The sequence below is a fragment of the Parasteatoda tepidariorum genome, chromosome 10 (assembly GCF_982258835.1).
Source record: "Parasteatoda tepidariorum strain Cologne lab strain chromosome 10, Ptep-v5.0, whole genome shotgun sequence".
Lineage (NCBI taxonomy): Eukaryota > Metazoa > Arthropoda > Arachnida > Araneae > Theridiidae > Parasteatoda > Parasteatoda tepidariorum.
In genome coordinates this window covers 69,870,185-69,890,368 of record NC_141764.1, presented here as the reverse complement: position 1 = coordinate 69,890,368, position 20,184 = coordinate 69,870,185, and the positions used below count along the sequence as shown (strand labels likewise).

Sequence of the window (20,184 nt, the reverse complement as noted above, 5' to 3'; positions counted from 1 at the left end):
AATAATGCTTCTTTGAGATGGCAAAAAAATTGCATTAAATTTTGAAATTAGTATTAAAAAGGGTCTAAGTTTTCAACTGCCCTCTTTCCTGAACTATTTCGACCATTTTTTCTAAATTGTAGCTCTCTCCCATATTTTGATGGTCAAAAACCCACATACATAAAAAAAAGTGTTGGTTCAGGAAAAGTACAATTTTGTTTCTGATTTTGAAAGTTAAAATGTCATCAATAATAAATAATTAATATATTTAAGGTCAAGCTCTCAAACTGTTAAGATTGTGCCCTAGTATATAAAAATCCCAAACATTAGTTCAAAAGTAATTCACGATGTTAACTTTTTGTTTTGAACATTGTAAATATTTATATAATATTTTATTGAGTATGATTTAGATGGAGGGAATGTATTGATAGTAAATCTTTACTGAAAAATGGAGGTTTATTCATCAATTTTTGCTTGTTCTTTTAATGACCAAAATTACAGATCTTTTTTTATTATTGCTGTTTTCTTATGTTGAAGTTCAGTTTATGTTAGGTGTTAGAAATGTGTTAAAATTAGCTTTCAAGTTTTGCACCACCTTACAATAGATAGCTGTAAAGTTATTTATAAAACAAAAAGGGCCTAAATGTTCAAAAATGTTTTTTAACTTGAAGAAAAGAACATAAGTCTTTTATAGAAAGCAATTCTTTAAATAGATTTTCAAAATGATTTTCAATTTTAAACTTGAGTGAAACAAAATATTATGATGTTGAAGACATAATGTGTGCTTACGATTTATAACACAATTATTTTTGTTTGCTATTTATCAAAACATAGAAATAAAATAAATGCTTAAAATTTAAAACTGTTTGGTAATTTATAACACAATTATTTTAAAATTTTTGCTGAATATTTTTTTTTTTAATTTATGAACTTTTGTTTACCATTTATTAAAATGTAGATAAAATGAATGCTTAAAATTTATTGCGGTTTAGTAATTTATAATAAAGTTGTCTTAATATGCCTTATTTTATTCATAAATGTTACTTTTAATTGAGAAGAAAAAAAAATTTCTGAAAACAATTCTTTAAAAAGTAGATTTTTGAAACCATTTTCACTTTTAAACTTTAGTAGAATAAAATATTTAAATACTACTACTTCTGACAAAATATCTACTTATGATTCATAAGAAAATCATTTTTAATTTTTGTTTAAGATAATTCTTATTGAAACACAGAGTAATATAAATAAGAAAATAAAGAAATAAATACTTAAAATTTATTGCTGCTGATTAAATTATAACGCAATTGTTTTAATATGCCTTATTTTTTTCTTCAAAAAATGTGAAAATTAATAAAAAAGAGATGAGAAAATTAGTAAAAGAGATTAAATGAGAAAATTAAAAAAAATAAATAAACAATATTTGATATTAAAGAATTGTCAAATTAGTTTAAAATTTTAACTTTAATTTAATTAATTATTGCATATTGAAACAATGTTTGAAGTAAAGTAGATTCTGTGTTTTGTGTAAAGAAATTTATTACGCATATAATGTCTTTATATGTTTTTATTTTTTCTGTGCAACCTTGTTTGAGATGCAATATATATTGCTGTAGAAATTTATATTGCGTAAAAAAATTTATAAGTTTTATTTTATTACAAAAAAACTTTGATACATTGAGAAAAGGAACAAAACAAAAAAAATTTGAAAGAAAAAACAATCAATATTTAAAATGGTGACTTTGTTAAAATCATTTTCTGATTTCTATTTTTAAACTTTTTTTGTTAAATAAAATAATGCGTACTAAGATACTGATATAATAATAAGTTGTTCTACAGCTGTAGGTTTTAGGTAAAGCAAAATTTGAAAGTTCAGTTTAACATATTTTTTAAGCAGCTTTTTCATGTCAGCACACAACAGCCTTAATTGTAAAATTTTGAAAAGTATTTTTCAGCTTTTAATCTATACAGTGATTTTCAAAGAATGTGGACTTCGTTGTTCTGTTTATGACAAAAACTTTTATGCTTAATTTAAAAATGTTTCTATTAATATTATATTTACAAATATTAATCAAAGGTTATGGAAAAGTGTCATTCATACCTATATAAACTGAGTACCTGTACAAACATATAGTACATACCTGTGAAAACTGAGCCTGACAATGTGCAAAACAAGTCATATATAAACTTGTGTTGTAACTACAGCAATTTTTTTTAGTTACTTTTTTAAAATTTCGGATTGATACTAATGGTAAATAATAGCTTTGTTCTTAGTCTAAAAATAGGCTAATAGTCTTGCCAAATAAATGTGCAAGTGAAGCAACCAATTTAAAAAATAATAATAAAATGTTTTTGTCTAAATATTATAATGAATGTGCACATTTTTAGAATTTATAATACATTTTGCTGTAAGATTACATTTTGGGGGATTGGTCATTTTATTAATACTAGAATTTCCTGAAAGAAACACTAACTAGTTTCAACTTATAAATTATTACATCAATTTTAGTTTAATGTTCACCCAATTGCTTTTTATGTTGTAAATAAGTCACACATGTTATTAATAAGTCAGTACAGTTTTTTTTATATTGTAAAGGTTTTATTAATCTTATATATTCTTAATTTTAAACTAATTATTCTATTGAAATATAGTATGAAAACTAATTCACAAAGAGAAATCTCTTACAAATGGAAATAATTTGTTGGTATTTCTTTAATTTGATTGTGATAACTATTGTGCTATTTAGATTCACAAAAACATTTTATTTTCTAGATTATATTTCTATTTTTATCTTCATGTACTTTTTATCTTTTTTGTTAGTTCATTTGTACTTTCATCCTTATTCTTATATATCTACTTGAAATATAACTTTCTTTGCAAACACATTAGTAAAAAATCTTTTTAATGTAGCTATTATTTTACTGATTTCCCTTTAAAAAATATTGTCTTAAAAGCTTTTATAACAATGAGCTGCTAAATATCTGTCTGTTACAGAGCGCTAACATCACTTTTTTTTTAGCAGATTCTGATACATATTTGTCTTAGAACTTTCTTTTTACTTAAGTGGAATTAAATTTTATTCTATTTATTCTGATTTCTACAATCATTATTTTTGAGTGTCTTTTCAAAAGAATTTTTGAATATTAAATTATGCTTACATCCAATTCAGATGTTATTTCTTTTCTGATCTTAAAAAGTTTTTGTTGAATTCAACCTTTTACTCTTCTTAAATAGAATTCTGAACATCTTTTTGGTAGTTTTGTTCTGTTTCAATGATGTTTTTTTTTTTATAATTAATATTAATCGGATGATTTGTAAATACAATTAAAAAAAAATTTGTTTAAATTTAAATAATTATTTCTGTTTGTAGCATTTTCTAAATTTTAATCCAATTTGAAATAGCTATATTTAATGGTACTGAAATCATTTTAATTTTGGGAGCTTGAAGTAAATATTTCCCTTGTTTAATTTTTGAGCAAAAAGCCTTCTTTTCTACATTTGATAAGTTTATTTAATTATTTTTCCTTGCTTAAATGTGAGGTTAAATATTCAAATCACATTTAATTCTAGGCTTCTATGTTCAAGTTTTTTTTTTTCATTAACTAAAAAAATTTCAGGAGAAATATGTTAGTTAACACTTTTAGAATTCTAGATTATTTTAGCTCAAATTTACCAATATAGTCTAATATTCTTCCGAACATTTGAAATTTCTAGATTTAAAAGGCAGACATCTTATGATCAGCTGTAGGCATAAAATATTTACTTATTTTTCCAATCATTCAAATGAGCGAAGGCTTTGTGAATCTATTCACTGTTTTATGCATTGTAAAACTGACTATCATTAATTACGTCCTCCATAGTCGTTGCCTGTAAAATATTATAGGTAATGTCTGTTTATCTGGAATGGGTATGAATATTTTAGTGACGGCTATTTTTCTATTTAAATTAAGAAACAAACTTTGTTTTTAAATACTGCTGTTCTTTTATATCAACCCTAAACCTTCTATCTCTTTGTCTATCAAATGAAAAATTACTTTTAAAGCATCCTACATTTTAGAGACTTGACCATTTAAATTATCATTATTATTTATTTAACTTCTCTTTTAATCTTCCTATTTTCCATGCTTTCTTACAGAACTGTATCTGGTATTTATAAATTGCTTCCTATTATAATTTTTTTAGCCATCTTCACTGTTTATCTCTTCTTTTTTTTCTCTTACTAACATCGAGTAATGTGTTAAAAAAATAATCTTTTCTTTGAATGGATATTCTATTAATTTCAGGAAATAATAATTACTATTTTTTCATTACTTGTATTATCTTATAATGATTGCTAACCTAATGGTTTCTAGTTTAATAGTTTCTATTAAATATCTTTGTTAAAATTAGCTTCCAAATTTGCTCTCTACTGTCTCATTACTGGTGTAGTATAATTTGTTACTAAAATATTGACTTGACGTGTAAGTGTGGAAAATATTAATTTTTTTTTAAAATTATTTTATAAATCTCATTGAATTTCAAAGTATTTTCTCAATTTTCAGTTTTTAAAATTAATTTTCCCTGCAGGCTAAGATAGTTTATGGGCAATAGACTATCCTGCTATAATATTTTTCAAGTTGTGCAAAATTGGAAGTTATTGGGAAAAAAATAGAAATAGTCTTACTATTAAGAAACACCCATGACTTATTTTTTTGGTTTTTATCCTCGGTTTAGAATAAAACCACTTAGTATACAAGGTGTTTTATAAACACTGCCCTTAATACATATTTTTAACATCCTTGCTAAAAATGAAGTAACAAAATATCACAAATTAATATTAAAGTGGGGAATGAACAGAAACATTTTCAAAACCTGAGAAATCACTATTGAGAAAGATAGAACCAGCTCGAAAGTTTTTCTTTCTAATAATCTCAGTTTCACTTAGCAATCAAAAAGTTCTTTTTTCCTTACTTTTTTCACGTTTATTTTTCAGATTTTTATAACTATTTTTTGCTTAAATATTAAGTTTCATATTTTAATGTCTGTATTTTTTTTTACTTCATATTTTAAAAGGATTTAAAGCCAATGAATACAGAATACCCTGTTTATTTATGTACTGTTTTGAGTATAATTATCACCTTACTTTTTACACTTGAATTTCTAGTCTAAGTAGATATATTCATTATTTTGTGTATATTCTTTGTGATTTTCAAGTTTTATTGTTGTTATGTGTTTTTGTATTACTTAGAATAGATAAATAATTTTTTTTCCTTTTTCTGCTTTGAATTTTTAGCTTTTGAAATGTCTACTCTTTATGTATAATGTAAATTCTGTACTTTGCAGTTTTAAAGAATGTTTATTTAAAGATTATGAATATACTGGATACAAAAAATTACTTTTCAAGTGCATTTGAATACTTGATAAAACTAAACAATTATTTAAAATTATTCATGCTGCTGCATAATATTTAGTCCCAGTTTTTTTTTTAAATTTAGTACATATTATTTTAAAATCTATTTGAAATTCATCAAAGAGATGAACTAATTTAAAAGTTTTTTCAATTTAAAAAAAAAAGGTATTTTAAAAGTTTTTTACCTTTTACTATTACCCAACAATCAAAAATTTGGGTACGTGGTTGTGGAAGGTTTTCAGTTTTGTATGGAATCCATGATTGAGATTGTGAAAAAGGGCCATTCATATAGTCAATTATTAAATAATATTTATTCAAAACAATTATGTTTTGAAAAAGCAAAGGAGAGATTCTTTAGTTTTGGCTAATTCCAAAATAATTGTTTTTCATATTTTTCAAAGCATATAAGTGTTATGAACATAATTGAAATAATATGTTAAAATATGTCTCAGATATTTATATAAACCCTTATAGAATTTACATAAAAGTTGACTCATTGCAATTTTATAATTTTAAATAAGTATCAATAATCTATATATATATGTTAGAGGGGAAGGACACAGTGTCCATTTGTTTCTGAAATTAAGTTGATACCATGTCCATTATGTTGATTTTTTAATTTATCTTATGTTATAGGACACTATGGCACAAAGTTAGGCAGTTTGAATAAACACTATACAAAACTTCCCCTAGAGGTAAAGGATACTAAAATCTGCTCTCCTTAAAAACTATATTTTTGTGACATGGTGTCCTTTACCTCTGATGTAAAGATATCTATAATTTAAAATTAAACAACACTGTGGTTTATTATTTAGTTGTTTTTCCTTTGACACTTTATAAATGATGTGTTAGTACCTTCTAATAAGTAATTTTTGAAGAAGACTGAAAAGTAATTCTAAAAAATGCATATTTACTTGTTTTTTTTTAATTATAAGAATGAAACACTGAGAATTATTAATAATTGATGAGAAGTTTTTTTTAATCAGATTTCATATTCTTTGAAACATTAAACAATTAAGCTGTTATTACTGGAAGAAAAAAAAATTTTTAAGTTTTATCCAAATCTAGTTGTGTCTCAATATATTAACATTTACATTAAATACATTATCATTTGCAAAACAATTAGGAATCTTTACATTTTAAAAACTTTATTTGTTAATAGGTTTTTTGTTCCAGTCCTAGTATTTCATCTTAAAAATTATATGTAAATGCAAATGTTTTCTTAATGCTCACCAGTTGTAACAGTGTGTACCATATAATACAATAGCAGTTGCAAATATTCTCCATATATAATTTAACTTTCTTAAATTTCATTTTTGTTATTCAAACATTTTGGGATGTCTACAGTTGTTATTTTTGAATTGATCTGTGATTAATAAAAGTAGCAGTGTAAAAATATCTTTTACTTAAATGCATTTACGTAATCAAGTTACGAAACTGTATGTTTTTCTTTCAAGCAATGCTTTGAACGAGCAGTTTAGTTTATGACTGCTTGTATCGTTTAGACATTTTTTTCTTATTTTTTAGACCAAAAAGCTTTGTTATTTGTTATTTTTGTGTATAAAAATATTGTTTAACATTTTGTTGTTTTGTAAAAGAGATTATATAAAACTTTGGTGCTATATATATATTTTTTTTTTTTAGTTCTTATCTATTGAGTCATTTCCATAGATAGTGAACCAATAATACTGTGAAACATTCTAAATTAAAAATAAATAAAAAAAATTATTTTCAGTTTTAAAAAAAATCTTAGTTTTCCTTTTCTTTTAATTTTTGTCTTTTTTGTTCCTCTGAATATTATGATAGATTTGTGTCATAAAAAATACACATTTTCTTATATATATTGCCCTTGATGATTAAATATTGAAGACTTCCATCTTTTAGATAGTTGATTTTTAAATTAAACTAAATATGTTTAGATTATCATACCTCAGTGATGTAATGTTTTGAAATCAAGCAATGTTATTTTACTTCTATTTAGAACAAAAAATGCTGAGTCATTCACTTTTTACTTATGAAACTATTGCTTCTGGAGGCATTGAAATCTTAAGACAAGCTTATTTTGATTTAATATTAATATTTTTGCAATAAATGTTATTTAATATTATTATGTTTCTGTAACGAAGGACAGTGGCTTTTCATAACATCAGAACTCACCGAAATGCTACTTCTAATCCTCTAAGATTTCTAAGCTATCTGTCTAGTCTAAATTTTCCAAATCCCTGACTTTTTAAATGATATATACGCATAATTTTTTTTGACAGAAACATACTTTATGAAGTTTGAACCATTTTAATTATAATGTATGTAAATTATGAAATTTTTTTTTATATGTTGAAGTTATAAAAACCATAAAAAAATGCAGAAATTTTGCAATAAATGAACCGTCAAAGAATTGGTGCAACATGCATAAAGTTTTTTCACTCCTGTTATAAATATTATGTATTCCTAGGTAACTAAAATATCATAGTTGCAAAATTTCTGTATTAATTTCTAAAATCAAAAGCATCTGTGCAAGTAAATTATTTTGGAGATTGAAAAAGATGCTTGATGATGAATATAAATTAATAATTAAAAAAATCAATGGTTTATTTTTCCTGTTAATGTCCATTTTTCACTAAAAGGACGATTAGATCCATCTAGTGCATTTTGAGGATTACTAAGTTTTAACAAATCAGTAACGTGAAAAATCGCTTCTTCCTGACAGCAGCTTTTTTTAATTTATTCAATTCGTACCTAACGTAGTGATTTAGCAATATTTAAAAAAAAATACGTGTCCCATCCAAGTTTAAAAAATATATGCCGTATATTCTAAATGTTTCTTCTACCTACTGGTTTACAGAATTATTTATACTTCATGTGAACTGAATAAAAAAAATTTTAGAAAAAAAATTATGAGTCAGACGATTTTTATCCTTCACATTAAAAATGAAAGAAAACGATATTTAAGCATCAAGTAAAAACATCATAACTCCAAGTAAAAGAAGATTAGAAAAATAATCTTCGATAACGGATAGGTTAATAATTTTTGCTGATTTTAATGTTCTCTTTTTTACTTACATTATAAGAAAAAAAATAACTATTTGATTCAGATTCATTCCCGGCTTTTAGTGACGAAAGCATTAACATTATATTTTATTTTGAGAATGTTTCATAGAACTATCAAAATTCTGAATAGAATTTTTCAAATAACCCTGAGAAAGTCGAAAAAACCCATCAATTATACCACAGAATTTTAATATAGTTGCCTTCAGAGCTGGTAAGTAGTGCTTATATTTTCTGAGATTAAAATTTTAATTATATTTGTTTTCCTATTACTAATTAATGTATTTTTGTATACCTTACATGAAATAAAGAGAAAAAAATTGACGTGTGACCAGAAAAATATTTTTTACGGTAATTTTTTTAATGTACCTTTTTCTTAAATTTAAAAAAATGTCTAATTTGAAGGCTGAAATAAAAAATTTCCTAAGTTATTATTTTACTGTCGAATCCATAAATTGTGAGAAGAATGCAGCAGAAGACATGAAAAATTCGAAAAATAAATCTATCAGAAAATTTTCTTCACTTCACTAACCTCGATTGAATGCGTCAGCTCTAAGAAAAAGAGAATTCAAGTTATTGATCTTGAATATTTCTCTTCAAATTTATAAATTAAGAGATTTTTTAAAGAAAAGAACTAAAAGAAGAGAAGTTCGAACTTTCGAAAAATTGAGTTTTCTATCTTTTAATGCAAAGGTAAAGCCAGCTCAGTCAGAACTTAATTGCATTTTTGTATCAAAACGAAAGAGCCAGTGTCTGGGAGTTAGTATTTTTCTTTTGGCCGAGTTGTTGCTTTTTAATGTAATTTTCAATCGTGAAACTTCGACTGAGCACCCGAAATCGAAATGTTACCCTTTTGTGACAAATCCAAACTGAACCATGGTTATAACTATAACTATTCATAAATCGTCAACCAATTGATTGTTTTCTTTTAACATATTTGTGTTGTTTAGCTGTTTTATGTTTTTTAGCCGTCTTATACGTTTTCATGAAATATTTTACGCTAAATCTTTAAAACTCCAATTGAAAATATTTTGAAATTTTATTTTATTTTATCATCGTCTTATGAACAACCAACCCGATTCTGAGTTAATTACTAATAATGTTCAACCCCTGTAGCCTTGTAATTTTGAACCCAACCCAAAGTACAAGGAACTCTTGAATCAAGCATTGGGACAAACTAGCCTTCGTGGTATATTTTTTATTTCGTGGTATATTTTATAACCACGCACCCCACACGGTTAGTCTGACGGCAAGAAAATTATTATCAATGTTCCATCTGCTACTGAAGATATTTTACGTCAGCACTGTGATCAGAGCGAGTCGGAAGCAGAATTCGTATCAACCAACCACTTTTGGGTTACATTTTGAAATTGAAGGAAGTACTTTCTATCAGTTTCTAAACGTATTTTATTCTTGGACGTTTCAGATTTTTTTTTCTTCCCTTCGTTGTCGATCGGTAATCCTGTAGTTCCTAAACTAATTATGCAATTCCGGAACTGATTCCGCAGTTTTTATTTCAGATCGCTACGCTCATTCATTTTGTCCTAGTCTTCTTTAAAACTCCGGCTTATATACTTTATTTAAATATGATAGGAGTAAATATCATAACTGCTTTTATACTTTATTTTAAATTTATTATATTGCTCACCAACCCTTGCTTTGCTCTTCTCTGATTACTTGGCGATCTGAGCTCATCTCGTTTGCTCTTATTCAATACTCCAGCTTTTATTTTTCTACTTACTGAATACCAGTTCTTCGAGTTGGGTGAATAAAAAATCAATTATTCAGTGCTAAACAACACTATAAAATCGTGCACAAAGCTGAAATGTAAATACCGACGCAATTGAAGAGCTTAGTCGAAGAACCAGGCAAGTGCCATTTTTAGGGATATTTATCAATCAGTGAAAATCACATAAAGCGGTTACATCAATATGGGTGTGTTTAATGTAATAAATTTGTTTTTGATTTCACTTTAATCTTAACAAAACTAATCTACATTATATTTTAGTATGTTAGCATGATTTTTATTTTCAAATTAGGCAGTGGTAAATAAAATAAGACAAAGAGTTATTAGCTTCGCCATCTAATAAATCTTTAATAAAATAGCTCAATAATCACTTTTTTCTTCTTACCCTGAATATAGCCTTTCTGAACGTGTCATTTACCCGGTTTTTCCACTACGCTCTTCAATTAATAAAGCTAAAATAACGTAGCTTTTTTTTTATTATTATTATTTTTGCCTTCCCGGTGGCTTTACGTTATTATATAAAGCAAAACAGGTTTTTTGTAATTCATCCCATCAGAATAGATATTAACCGCATTTAGCATCACTTGTCGTGGTGATATTGCTCGTGGCCAACTCATGATAGTAAAAATTTACAACTATCAAGTAATTTCCTCAATTTGCATAGCCGTTTAAAAAGGCCGTAAGGCCATTAATTCCAGTGTCGATACGAAAACTACTTAGTATTGGTGCAATAATCACCACATATATCAATATAATACTTTATACCTATATTAGTATATTTGGTACTTATTGCATGATCCTTCAACGTTTGAGTTTTGTTCGAATGACATTATTTATCAATGGCAGCAAAACTAGAGCTGAAATTTAAAAAATAAATAGGATTCTTGATAAGGATTTTGTAGCATGACAATTTGTCCAGTTTAAAAGTAATGAAGTTAAAAAGTTCTTTTAATTCTAATTCATTAAAATGTTAATATACTATATTCGCAATCACTGAAAAAATATATTCTGAAACCACTGAAAACCCGTTGTAGTATTCTTATTATGTTAAACTGCACCACTTATAAGATTTGCACTAACGAACTACACTTCTTATTAAATCTGCACCATAATACTGGTAATACATATTACCAAAATTAGTTTAGTGTCATCAGCATATGGTGATTTTTTTGCAGTTCCTCTAAACGAATTTCTCATTAATCTTTTCCTCGTTAACCCTGCTTTTTAGCGCGTAGGTTATTTTTTTTTTTAAAATTTCAATTAATACATATTACAAATATTAATTAAGCATTGCTATCAATAATAATATGGCTAATAATAATATCCCCAAAACGAATAAGTATCTTTTCTCCGTTAACTTTGCTTTTTCTGAGGTAGGTTATTTTTTGTTTTAATTATTAGATATTATCAATATTAAGTAAACATCATTGTCGTTAATAATAATATGGCGACTTTTACATTCCTGCTAAACGAATTAGTACCACTTTTCCATTAATTTTGCTTTTGAATGCATAACCATTTTTTTTTCATTTCAATTTCTGTTTATTTTAAATTATTTATTTTTAAATAAATACTATAAACAAAATAAAGTTTGTCAGATAAATTTGGGGACGTACTCTATGCTACCACGTTAATGCTGTTCATTGAATTTAGAGATAGCGAATAAAAAATAGTTAAATGCTAAAATACGGGCGATAAACCTTTTTGTTTTGATGAATTAGAGCTATAAGCTAGCAAATATCACTGATGTGGTCTTTAAAATATTCGAAAATTAAATCAACTATAGCTAAATTTAAAACAATGGTTAACGCTTAACCAATCAGAAAATTTCATTTCATTTTTCACTCATCCCGCTCGAACGGTTCGTCGTAGAATGTTCTTATGTTAACAGTGACCTTCCTCGTACTTTGAACCACCCGCGTGCCAAATTTCATGGCTTTCGGTCGGATGGTTCATTTGTTTTTTGCTTCAACCTTTTTCGTAATATTCTAATTTTTGGATTAAACTCAAATGAGTAGCTTTACATAATACAAAATTGACGTTTTAACTTATTTTAAAAAAAGTTTAAGTAGAATATTAAGAAATTTTTATATTTTCTTGTATGCGGACTTCTCCAATTTAATTTTCATTTCAAATGTAAAAACTTTGAATGCGTAATTTGCTTCCTAAATTTCTTTTATGCACTTTCTTTTTTAAAAAGAAAGGGATCTTTGTATTTTTTTTTTTAAACATTGACCATACGCATACTTTGCGAGAATTTTCTGAAACATTTTTAAAAATAAGAGCTGCAACTAACAAATGCTTCAATTTAAATTTGGGAGCGCTTCGTCATTTATTATTTTTTTTAATTGGCCCATCTCTAAGGAGCGACTGCCAGTCAGCTTCTTACTATTCTTAATACTCCCTTTGATATATTAATTATACATTTTCATTTACACTGTCTTTTGTGAATGTTGAAAATTAACCTTCTAAACTCAGAAATTGCAACTATTTAGTTTCTTTAAGCGATCCTTTAATCCAAAATATACAATAACATGTTTAAAAAAACAAGAAATTTTGCAAAGCAATATCTTTCAGAACATGACTTTTTTTTTAAATAACTGTCGTTGAACAGCCTATTCAATTTAGGTTCTACAACTACTTATGTTCAACTCCGTAGCCTTATAAATTGGAACCCTAATCCAGAAGACAAGAACTCCTGGATTAAGCATTGGGCGAAGTTTGCCTTCGTGAAGGACTTAGGTCTGTGACCTTATCGTATTTCTATATAGTTATCTGTTATTTAAGAGAAAAGAAAAAAAGTTACGAAGCAGGGCTTTATAACTTCACGGGCCTAAGCGCTGTGTCGGAAGAGAAACTCAATATTTTTATTAAAATTTAATATGAAAAATATTAGTTTTTTTTTTTTTGTTTAATCATTAATTAATACGTGATCAGCGTACTCCGTTTTGTAAAACATTAGTTTGATAAATTATCAATTACTATAATGAACAAGAACTTTTCAGTTTGATTCAGTGATTATGCTATATATGTGAATATAATTAGAATTTGATGTTCTTACCTTATTTCAAAAAATGTTAAGTCTCCAACGAGATTCATAATTTAGAGTATGCATCTTGAATAAAACATATATCATACCATATCATTCTTGGATAGTATATAAAATGTATCGATTTTTCTAATTGTAATGATAGTCATATTTTATAAATTTATTTTAAAATGAGATTTTTACCTAGAAAAGGTTGCAACACCTCTGGAAAAAAAAAATTGATTCTTCGAATTTCTCCAATTTTGTAATCGAATGCCTTAACTAAATAATTTTAAAAGTACGATTCTTTTTTTTTTCCCCCAAAGGATACGTTTTTGGTAATATAAATTAAGCCTAGTAGTTTTAGCAATTTAAGTTTAAATTAAATAAGCTGATTTAGAAAATTTGAAAAATAACTGTCATAAATTGTGAGAAAGGGTATAAGAGAAAAAACTTTTTGTTCTTGAATTCGGTTAATTTATTTTGAATTTTTGAGTTCAATGAGAAATGCTTATGCAATAACTTAAAAATTCATATAGTTTTCCAATTTGTTCGATGTAGTGTTATTGCTGGGGGAAATATATCCCTTAAAAAAAAATGTCCTTATTTCAACTTTGCATTTACATAATTTCATAAAAATAACCTATTAAATGAATAATTGATTAGTGGGATACAAACTTACAACGGGTTTCAAAAATTACTGGTAAAAAAAATCGCAAATTTGAATTGTTTTAACCACTAACTCAGGGGTAATTTTGAACCAAACTCAAAAATCCTGAAATTTTCTTGAATAAAATCATTAATAAATTCCAAAAATTACCTTTATAAATTTAAATCATTGACATTTTAAAACACGAAATTCTAAATAAATTTATCAGCAGCATAATTTAAATCACATAATTCTACCAGAAAAATTAATTGCAAATGAAAAAGATGCCAAGTTTAAATTCTAGCTATAATATTTATAATTTTTTTATACCTGTCGAAGATTTTCTTAAATGTGATAGGTTTTTTGAACTTTCCGGATCGCGGCTAGCGAAATATCCGGATTTTTTTTCAGGAATACAATCGGTTCTGCTAACTCTATTATTCTGTCATCGTACTTCAGATTGCCGATAGCTAATTAAACACCTTTGTATTTATAAGACTGGGAAATCTAGAGACAATTTAAATATATTTTTTAAAATTTCGACACATTTCTCTAATAACATTATTGGAAACGAATTATTTTTGAGATTCTGAAATAATTTTGAAATAAATTATTCTGAAATAATTTTGAGATTAAGATACCGAAGTTCATACTTCTACTTTTAATTTGACAAAATCAGTTCAAAGGTGAAATGAACCATATTAACGCTAACCACCATCGCCTACTAGTGGCAACGAAACCGAAATGCTGTCCTAGATGTACCTTGTACTGATAGCAAATGCTGAAAAACCTGAAAAAGAAAATTTCTCTTCCCCTAATTTGCAGCTGTTCTTACCTTTGTGACAATTTCAAGTAGATCCTAGAAGATAGCTGAAAACAATTAGCAATGGTTATTTCAATAACTAAAATTATAGAAGATTGAGAAAATATACTAGAAATAAATGACACAAAAATTTATAAACAAACGCCTGTATTTAAACTTAGTATACAACACAATTTATAAATACATCTAGACAAAAGACTGGTACAGCAGCAAGTAAAACCGTACATGTTTATCAGTAGCGTAAAAGGAAAAAAAAAAAGGGTCCAAGATTCGGACACTCTGCTCGATAAACACAGTACTACAACTGTACATCTTAATACCTCATTGTTGCAGCAGTCTTTACCTGATAGAATTCAACTAAAATTTCTTTGGAGAAAAGGGGGGAGAACATGAGCAGTGCTCTGTGCAGCTGGAAAATTTTTTTATTTATTAAATTTTTAAAGTCATTTAAAAGCATTTACGATGGACGATGCTTGGGCCAGATTCATCATATTCTTGTTTAGAGATCCACATTTGTTGGAAAGTAGATAGAGAAGCCAAGATAGAACCTCCGATCCATACGGAGTACTTCCTTTCTGGTGGAGCAATGATTTTGATCTTCATTGTGCTAGGAGCCAAGGCTGTGATTTCTTTCTGCATTCTGTCAGCAATACCTGGGTACATGGTGGTACCGCCGGACAATACTGTGTTTGCGTAGAGGTCTTTACGGATATCTACATCGCACTTCATGATGGAATTGTAAGTAGTTTCGTGAATACCGCAGGACTCCATACCCAGGAAGGATGGCTGGAAGAGAGCCTCAGGACAACGGAATCGTTCGTTTCCAATTGTAATTACTTGACCGTCAGGAAGCTCGTATGACTTTTCTAATGAGGATGAAGAGGCAGCAGTAGCCATTTCTTGTTCAAAGTCTAAAGCTACATAGCATAGTTTTTCTTTGATGTCTCTTACAATTTCTCTTTCAGCTGTAATAAAGAAGAATCATTAGTATTGAGTAGCAGTTAATATTTTAATTTTTGCATTGTAATGTTAATATTTTAATTTTTAAGGTTTACTTCGATAACCCAATAAGATCGAACTAGCAACATGAATTCACATAAAATCACTGGCTAGGCTATTTCGTTATTACATACTCCGTTCTGTTTTTAATATTTTCTGCACTTTAACAAGGTTATATGCAAAAAGTATTAGACTGTTTAAAAATATTTTAGATGCAAAATTAAGGTCCTTGAAATAACCCAACTTCTTAAGAGATTAAGACATTGTATAATTAGCAATGCTAGGGAAATTAATTTGCTTTACTAATTCGAGATTTAGGAAACTTTAATTTCGTTTAAAATCCAGATTTCATGAACATTGAATGTTTTAAAACGAAATTCATCATCATCAATTACTCGACAGCCCAGGGTGGGCCTTTGCCTTCTCAAGAAGTTTTTTTTTTCTTCAAGCGTTTTCTGATTTTTAGTTTTTATGACTTCTCAAATTCGGCGTGCCTCTTTTTCGTGTGCCAACTAGTCTGGCATTGAAAACTTAGTGTTACAGGTCTTCGTCCATTCTGATAACGTGGCCTGCCCATTTTATTCCTTATCGTTAAATAAAGTTAATTATAAAAAACGAAATTGCTACAATTTAAATTACACATAAAAATTTTAATTTTCTTGTCTTCACAAAACCGTGTTAAGAAATAGTTAAATGAAATTAAAGTGAACCGAATTTAATAAGATGAAATTATCTTTCGAAACATCGAGGGTGATTAAATTACCTCAAGACTAAACCCATGCAATAGAGGACCTGAAATTAAAAAATAAAATTACCAGTAGTGGTGAATGAGTAGCCTCTTTCTGTGAGGATTTTCATCAAGTAGTCTGTCAAATCCCGACCAGCAAGATCCAGACGCAAGATGGCGTGAGGAAGAGCATAACCTTCATAGATGGGAACAGTGTGGGATACACCATCTCCAGAATCCAAGACAATACCAGTGGTCCTACCAGAGGCATACAGGGAGAGGACAGCCTGGATGGCTACGTACATAGCTGGTGTATTGAAGGTCTCAAACATGATCTGTGTCATCTTTTCCCTGTTGGCTTTAGGATTCAGGGGAGCTTCGGTGAGAAGTACGGGATGTTCTTCAGGGGCAACTCGAAGTTCATTGTAGAAGGTATGATGCCAGATCTTTTCCATGTCATCCCAATTTGTAACAATACCGTGCTCGATGGGGTACTTCAAGGTGAGGATACCTCTCTTGCTCTGGGCTTCATCTCCAACGTAACTGTCTTTCTGACCCATGCCAACCATCACACCTTGATGACGTGGTCTACCAACAATGGATGGAAAAACGGCCCTTGGTGCATCGTCACCGGCGAAACCGGCCTTGCACATACCGGATCCATTGTCTACAACAAGAGCGGCAACATCGTCGTCACACATTTTGGTTTAGTTTTTTGAGCCTGTAAGAGAAAGATGAAAATTAAGCATTTCAAAAAACAATTAAACTACTCTTTAAGAAAACTTATGTCCCCTTTAATATACAGAGTTTAGCCTAGCTGTTAGGGAGAGGGGAGGCTGCATGGCAAGCGGGTCGCAAATCTACAACTACGCAAAAACGAAATAAAAAACTAATGACCCAACACTATGCAAAATTATAGAAATTTTAAATACTGCCCTGAGATCTATGAAGTTGGAACAAATCTCAGACATACTAATTTGATTATCATCCTGCCTTCCTCAGTAATGATTTGACAGGCTCTAATAGCAATTTTTCGAATTGGCCAATTTGATTTAAACAAATGAGACATGTTTTTGGAATTTTAGCACTGAGCATGAAAAACCCGTTGACTATGATTTTGATGTTATTCTGAATAGATTTTACGAAATTGAGAATTCTAAAACATTAAGGTTCCCCTTAAAACATTGAACTTTTAATAATTTCAGTGAAATAAAATTCGAACAAGTTGACGAATAGACAATAAATTAACTTCTGAATAATTTTAGGCTACTTTCCATAAATTATAAAAATAAAAAAATCACCAAGATTAATTTTATTATTTAAGATTTGCCCATCAAACGGAATTCAAGGGTGAACTAAATTTACCGAACGGAATTCAAGGATTAAAAACTATAAGTTAAAAGCAGTTTTCCAACCAAGAGTTCTTATTAAATTATATTAACTCAATTTCTGCGAGGAAATTTAAAATATGAATTAACCGGTTAACGCAAAGCGTGCATCGCGGCACAGTATCTGTAGGCAAGGAAAGAAAAAAAAAAGGGGGGGGGGAATCACAACGTTAATTTCAAACGAAGCCACACTTTAGCCTGTGTGTGGGGGGAGGGAACTAGTCCATAAGATAAATGTATCAGATAATTATAAATCTCATTTAACAACATTTGTTCAATTTAAATTACGCCAATGCAATTTGAATTTTACTACCCAAATATTTTCATACTAATTGTCCAGTGATTATTCAGCTAAATAGATAAAGATGCATACAGAGAATCTTGCACCTTCCACTTAAAAAAAAAAAAAGGGGGGGGATCGCAAATTCAGAATACGCGAGCTACTTTCTCAATTTAAAAAATAAAATAAATGACAAAATTCTGAACAATACTCTGGTACGGGAAAGACATAAAATTAAGGATTAGCTTTTTAAACAAGGTTTATATATGTATACATAAAATATTTTGGAAAACTAATTAGGAGTTAGAAATTCAAACTAAGAAACAATGTTAGATCTTTTAATTAAAAAAAAAAAAAAGAAACTTGTTTGTTTCCTGGGGAAAAAAAATAGATTCTTCGGAAAAAATTTAAATTAGGTTTCAAAAATTTTTACGTATTTATCATGCATTCCATAGCAGAAACAATTTCATTCGAAACATACATTCTGCTAATAGTACATAGAAATAAATTTAATTTACTTAAAAATACAGCTAGAAATCAGACACGATTATCTAACATAAGCCTGTTTTAAAGTAATCAGCGACCATTTAACAAACTGAATTAAATTAGTAAGCGAAAAAAAAAAAACATTTTGAAATAACGATTGTCAATAGATATATTTTTGATACCACAAGAAAATTTTAATAATTATATTTAAATCCACACACCCAGATTACATCAAAATTGTTTAAGAAATACCCACATTTATTAGCTTCAATGTAATCCTTAATATTAAACATTCAAATTGCGACTAAATAAATTTTATATTACATATTTTACATTACAACACGAAATTAATTATTCAGCAATATAATTAAACAATTTAACACTTCATGAGATTAAGATTATAAATCATTATTATAATATCTATTTCATAATACACAAATCACTCCTAACTTAATAAAGAAACTTAGACAAAATCAAACTCTCTAATTACATCTCTTAAAAGAGATTAACAAATAAAATAAATCTTTAAAATCTAGCAACTTCATCAATATTCAACAGAAATTGAAACCTACATACAAATTAAAATTAACTCAAAGATTTTATCAACAACAGTTACGTTTATTAGTAATTATTTCTAGGTAATACAATTTTAATTTAATGAAATTAAAACATGAACAATTTCTTTTAAAGCATAGCAGATCGCAACTTAATTTTAAATAGCATTAACTTTATCTAGATAAATTATACAAGCATTTAAATAGAAATTATATTTACGAAAGTATATAAAATATATATATTAGTAGAAAATACAAATCTGTATAAAATTTCTAGAGATAGTAAAATGGTTTTAAATTTGAAGCAACGTCATCACTGGGGGCACACGCCCTAAAATGTCAGAATTGAATTCTGAGCTGTCAAATTTCAGTAAGAAAATTTACAAATAAATTTTTCTGTTTATAAATTTAAATAAAATTAGTATATCTTTTTGTTTAAGCTCACCCGCACTTGATTATCAAATAAATATCCAAATAGTGAAGATATTCAGCAAATTTCTAACTTACACGAAAGAAAACTAACAACACAGAGAACACACCACTACTAGAACCAGCAAGAAACAGCGATTTAAAAGAAGTGATGCCGGTCTTTTATGGCACGTGTACCTAAGCGAAGCTATGTTCTCAATCTTTACCATATATGGTATGAGTCTGTGACTACCTTTCCAACAACGGCGAAAAATCAGTCGTTGATTGGACACCGGGCTTTATTATTCACAACTCTGCAGCCAATAGGAGACCAAATATGCTTCATGTTACCATATATGGAAACAGCAAAGTGACCCGGAATCCATGGGACGGCGATACGGAGAGACGCTTTCAAGCGGAAATATGAATGTCCAAGCGAGATTGATTCATTTATCGCTACTTTGGCGAAATACAATTTCTCTGAACTTGAAAATAATAACAGAACAAGATCATTTCTTTTTATTTTGTTTTGCAGTCGCCACTTGTTGGAATTGGAAATAAAATTCTTATTGAATTTACTCAACTAAAAACGTACTTTTTTATTTGTGTCTAAATAAGGGATTTTTTATTCTAAGTTTTTACTCAAATTTACTTTTTCTATTCGTTTTTTTTATTGTTATTTGA

The 20,184-nt window shown here is 27.8% G+C and overlaps 1 protein-coding gene across 2 annotated transcripts; it reads right to left on the bottom strand.

The window, feature by feature from the left end:
- Positions 1-14,788: 14,788 nt before the first annotated feature.
- LOC107443493 (actin 403) lies at positions 14,789-19,657 on the bottom strand. 2 transcript variants are annotated; one of them, XM_016057374.4, is made up of 3 exons: positions 19,538-19,657; positions 16,473-17,105; positions 14,789-15,623 (listed from the first exon to the last, which is right to left on the bottom strand). In XM_016057374.4, exons 2-3 carry the CDS (start codon positions 17,083-17,085, stop codon positions 15,106-15,108), a joined length of 1,131 nt encoding a protein of 376 aa, XP_015912860.1. In that variant the 5' UTR covers positions 17,086-17,105; positions 19,538-19,657; the 3' UTR covers positions 14,789-15,105. The 2 variants fall into 2 exon arrangements, with proteins under 2 accessions (XP_015912860.1, XP_015912859.1); XM_016057373.4 differs by having other exon boundaries at positions 19,600-19,657.
- Between the last annotated feature and the right edge of the window lie 527 nt (positions 19,658-20,184).

Bases quoted from the DNA above. Each gene is read 5' to 3' on its own strand.
- LOC107443493 (XM_016057374.4), bottom strand. From the start codon at position 17,085: ATGTGTGACGACGATGTTGCCGCTCTTGTTGTAGACAATGGATCCGGT. The intron at 15,624-16,472 runs GTAATTTTATTT...TCTTTATTACAG, and splicing joins CTACTCATTCACCACTACTG to CTGAAAGAGAAATTGTAAGA.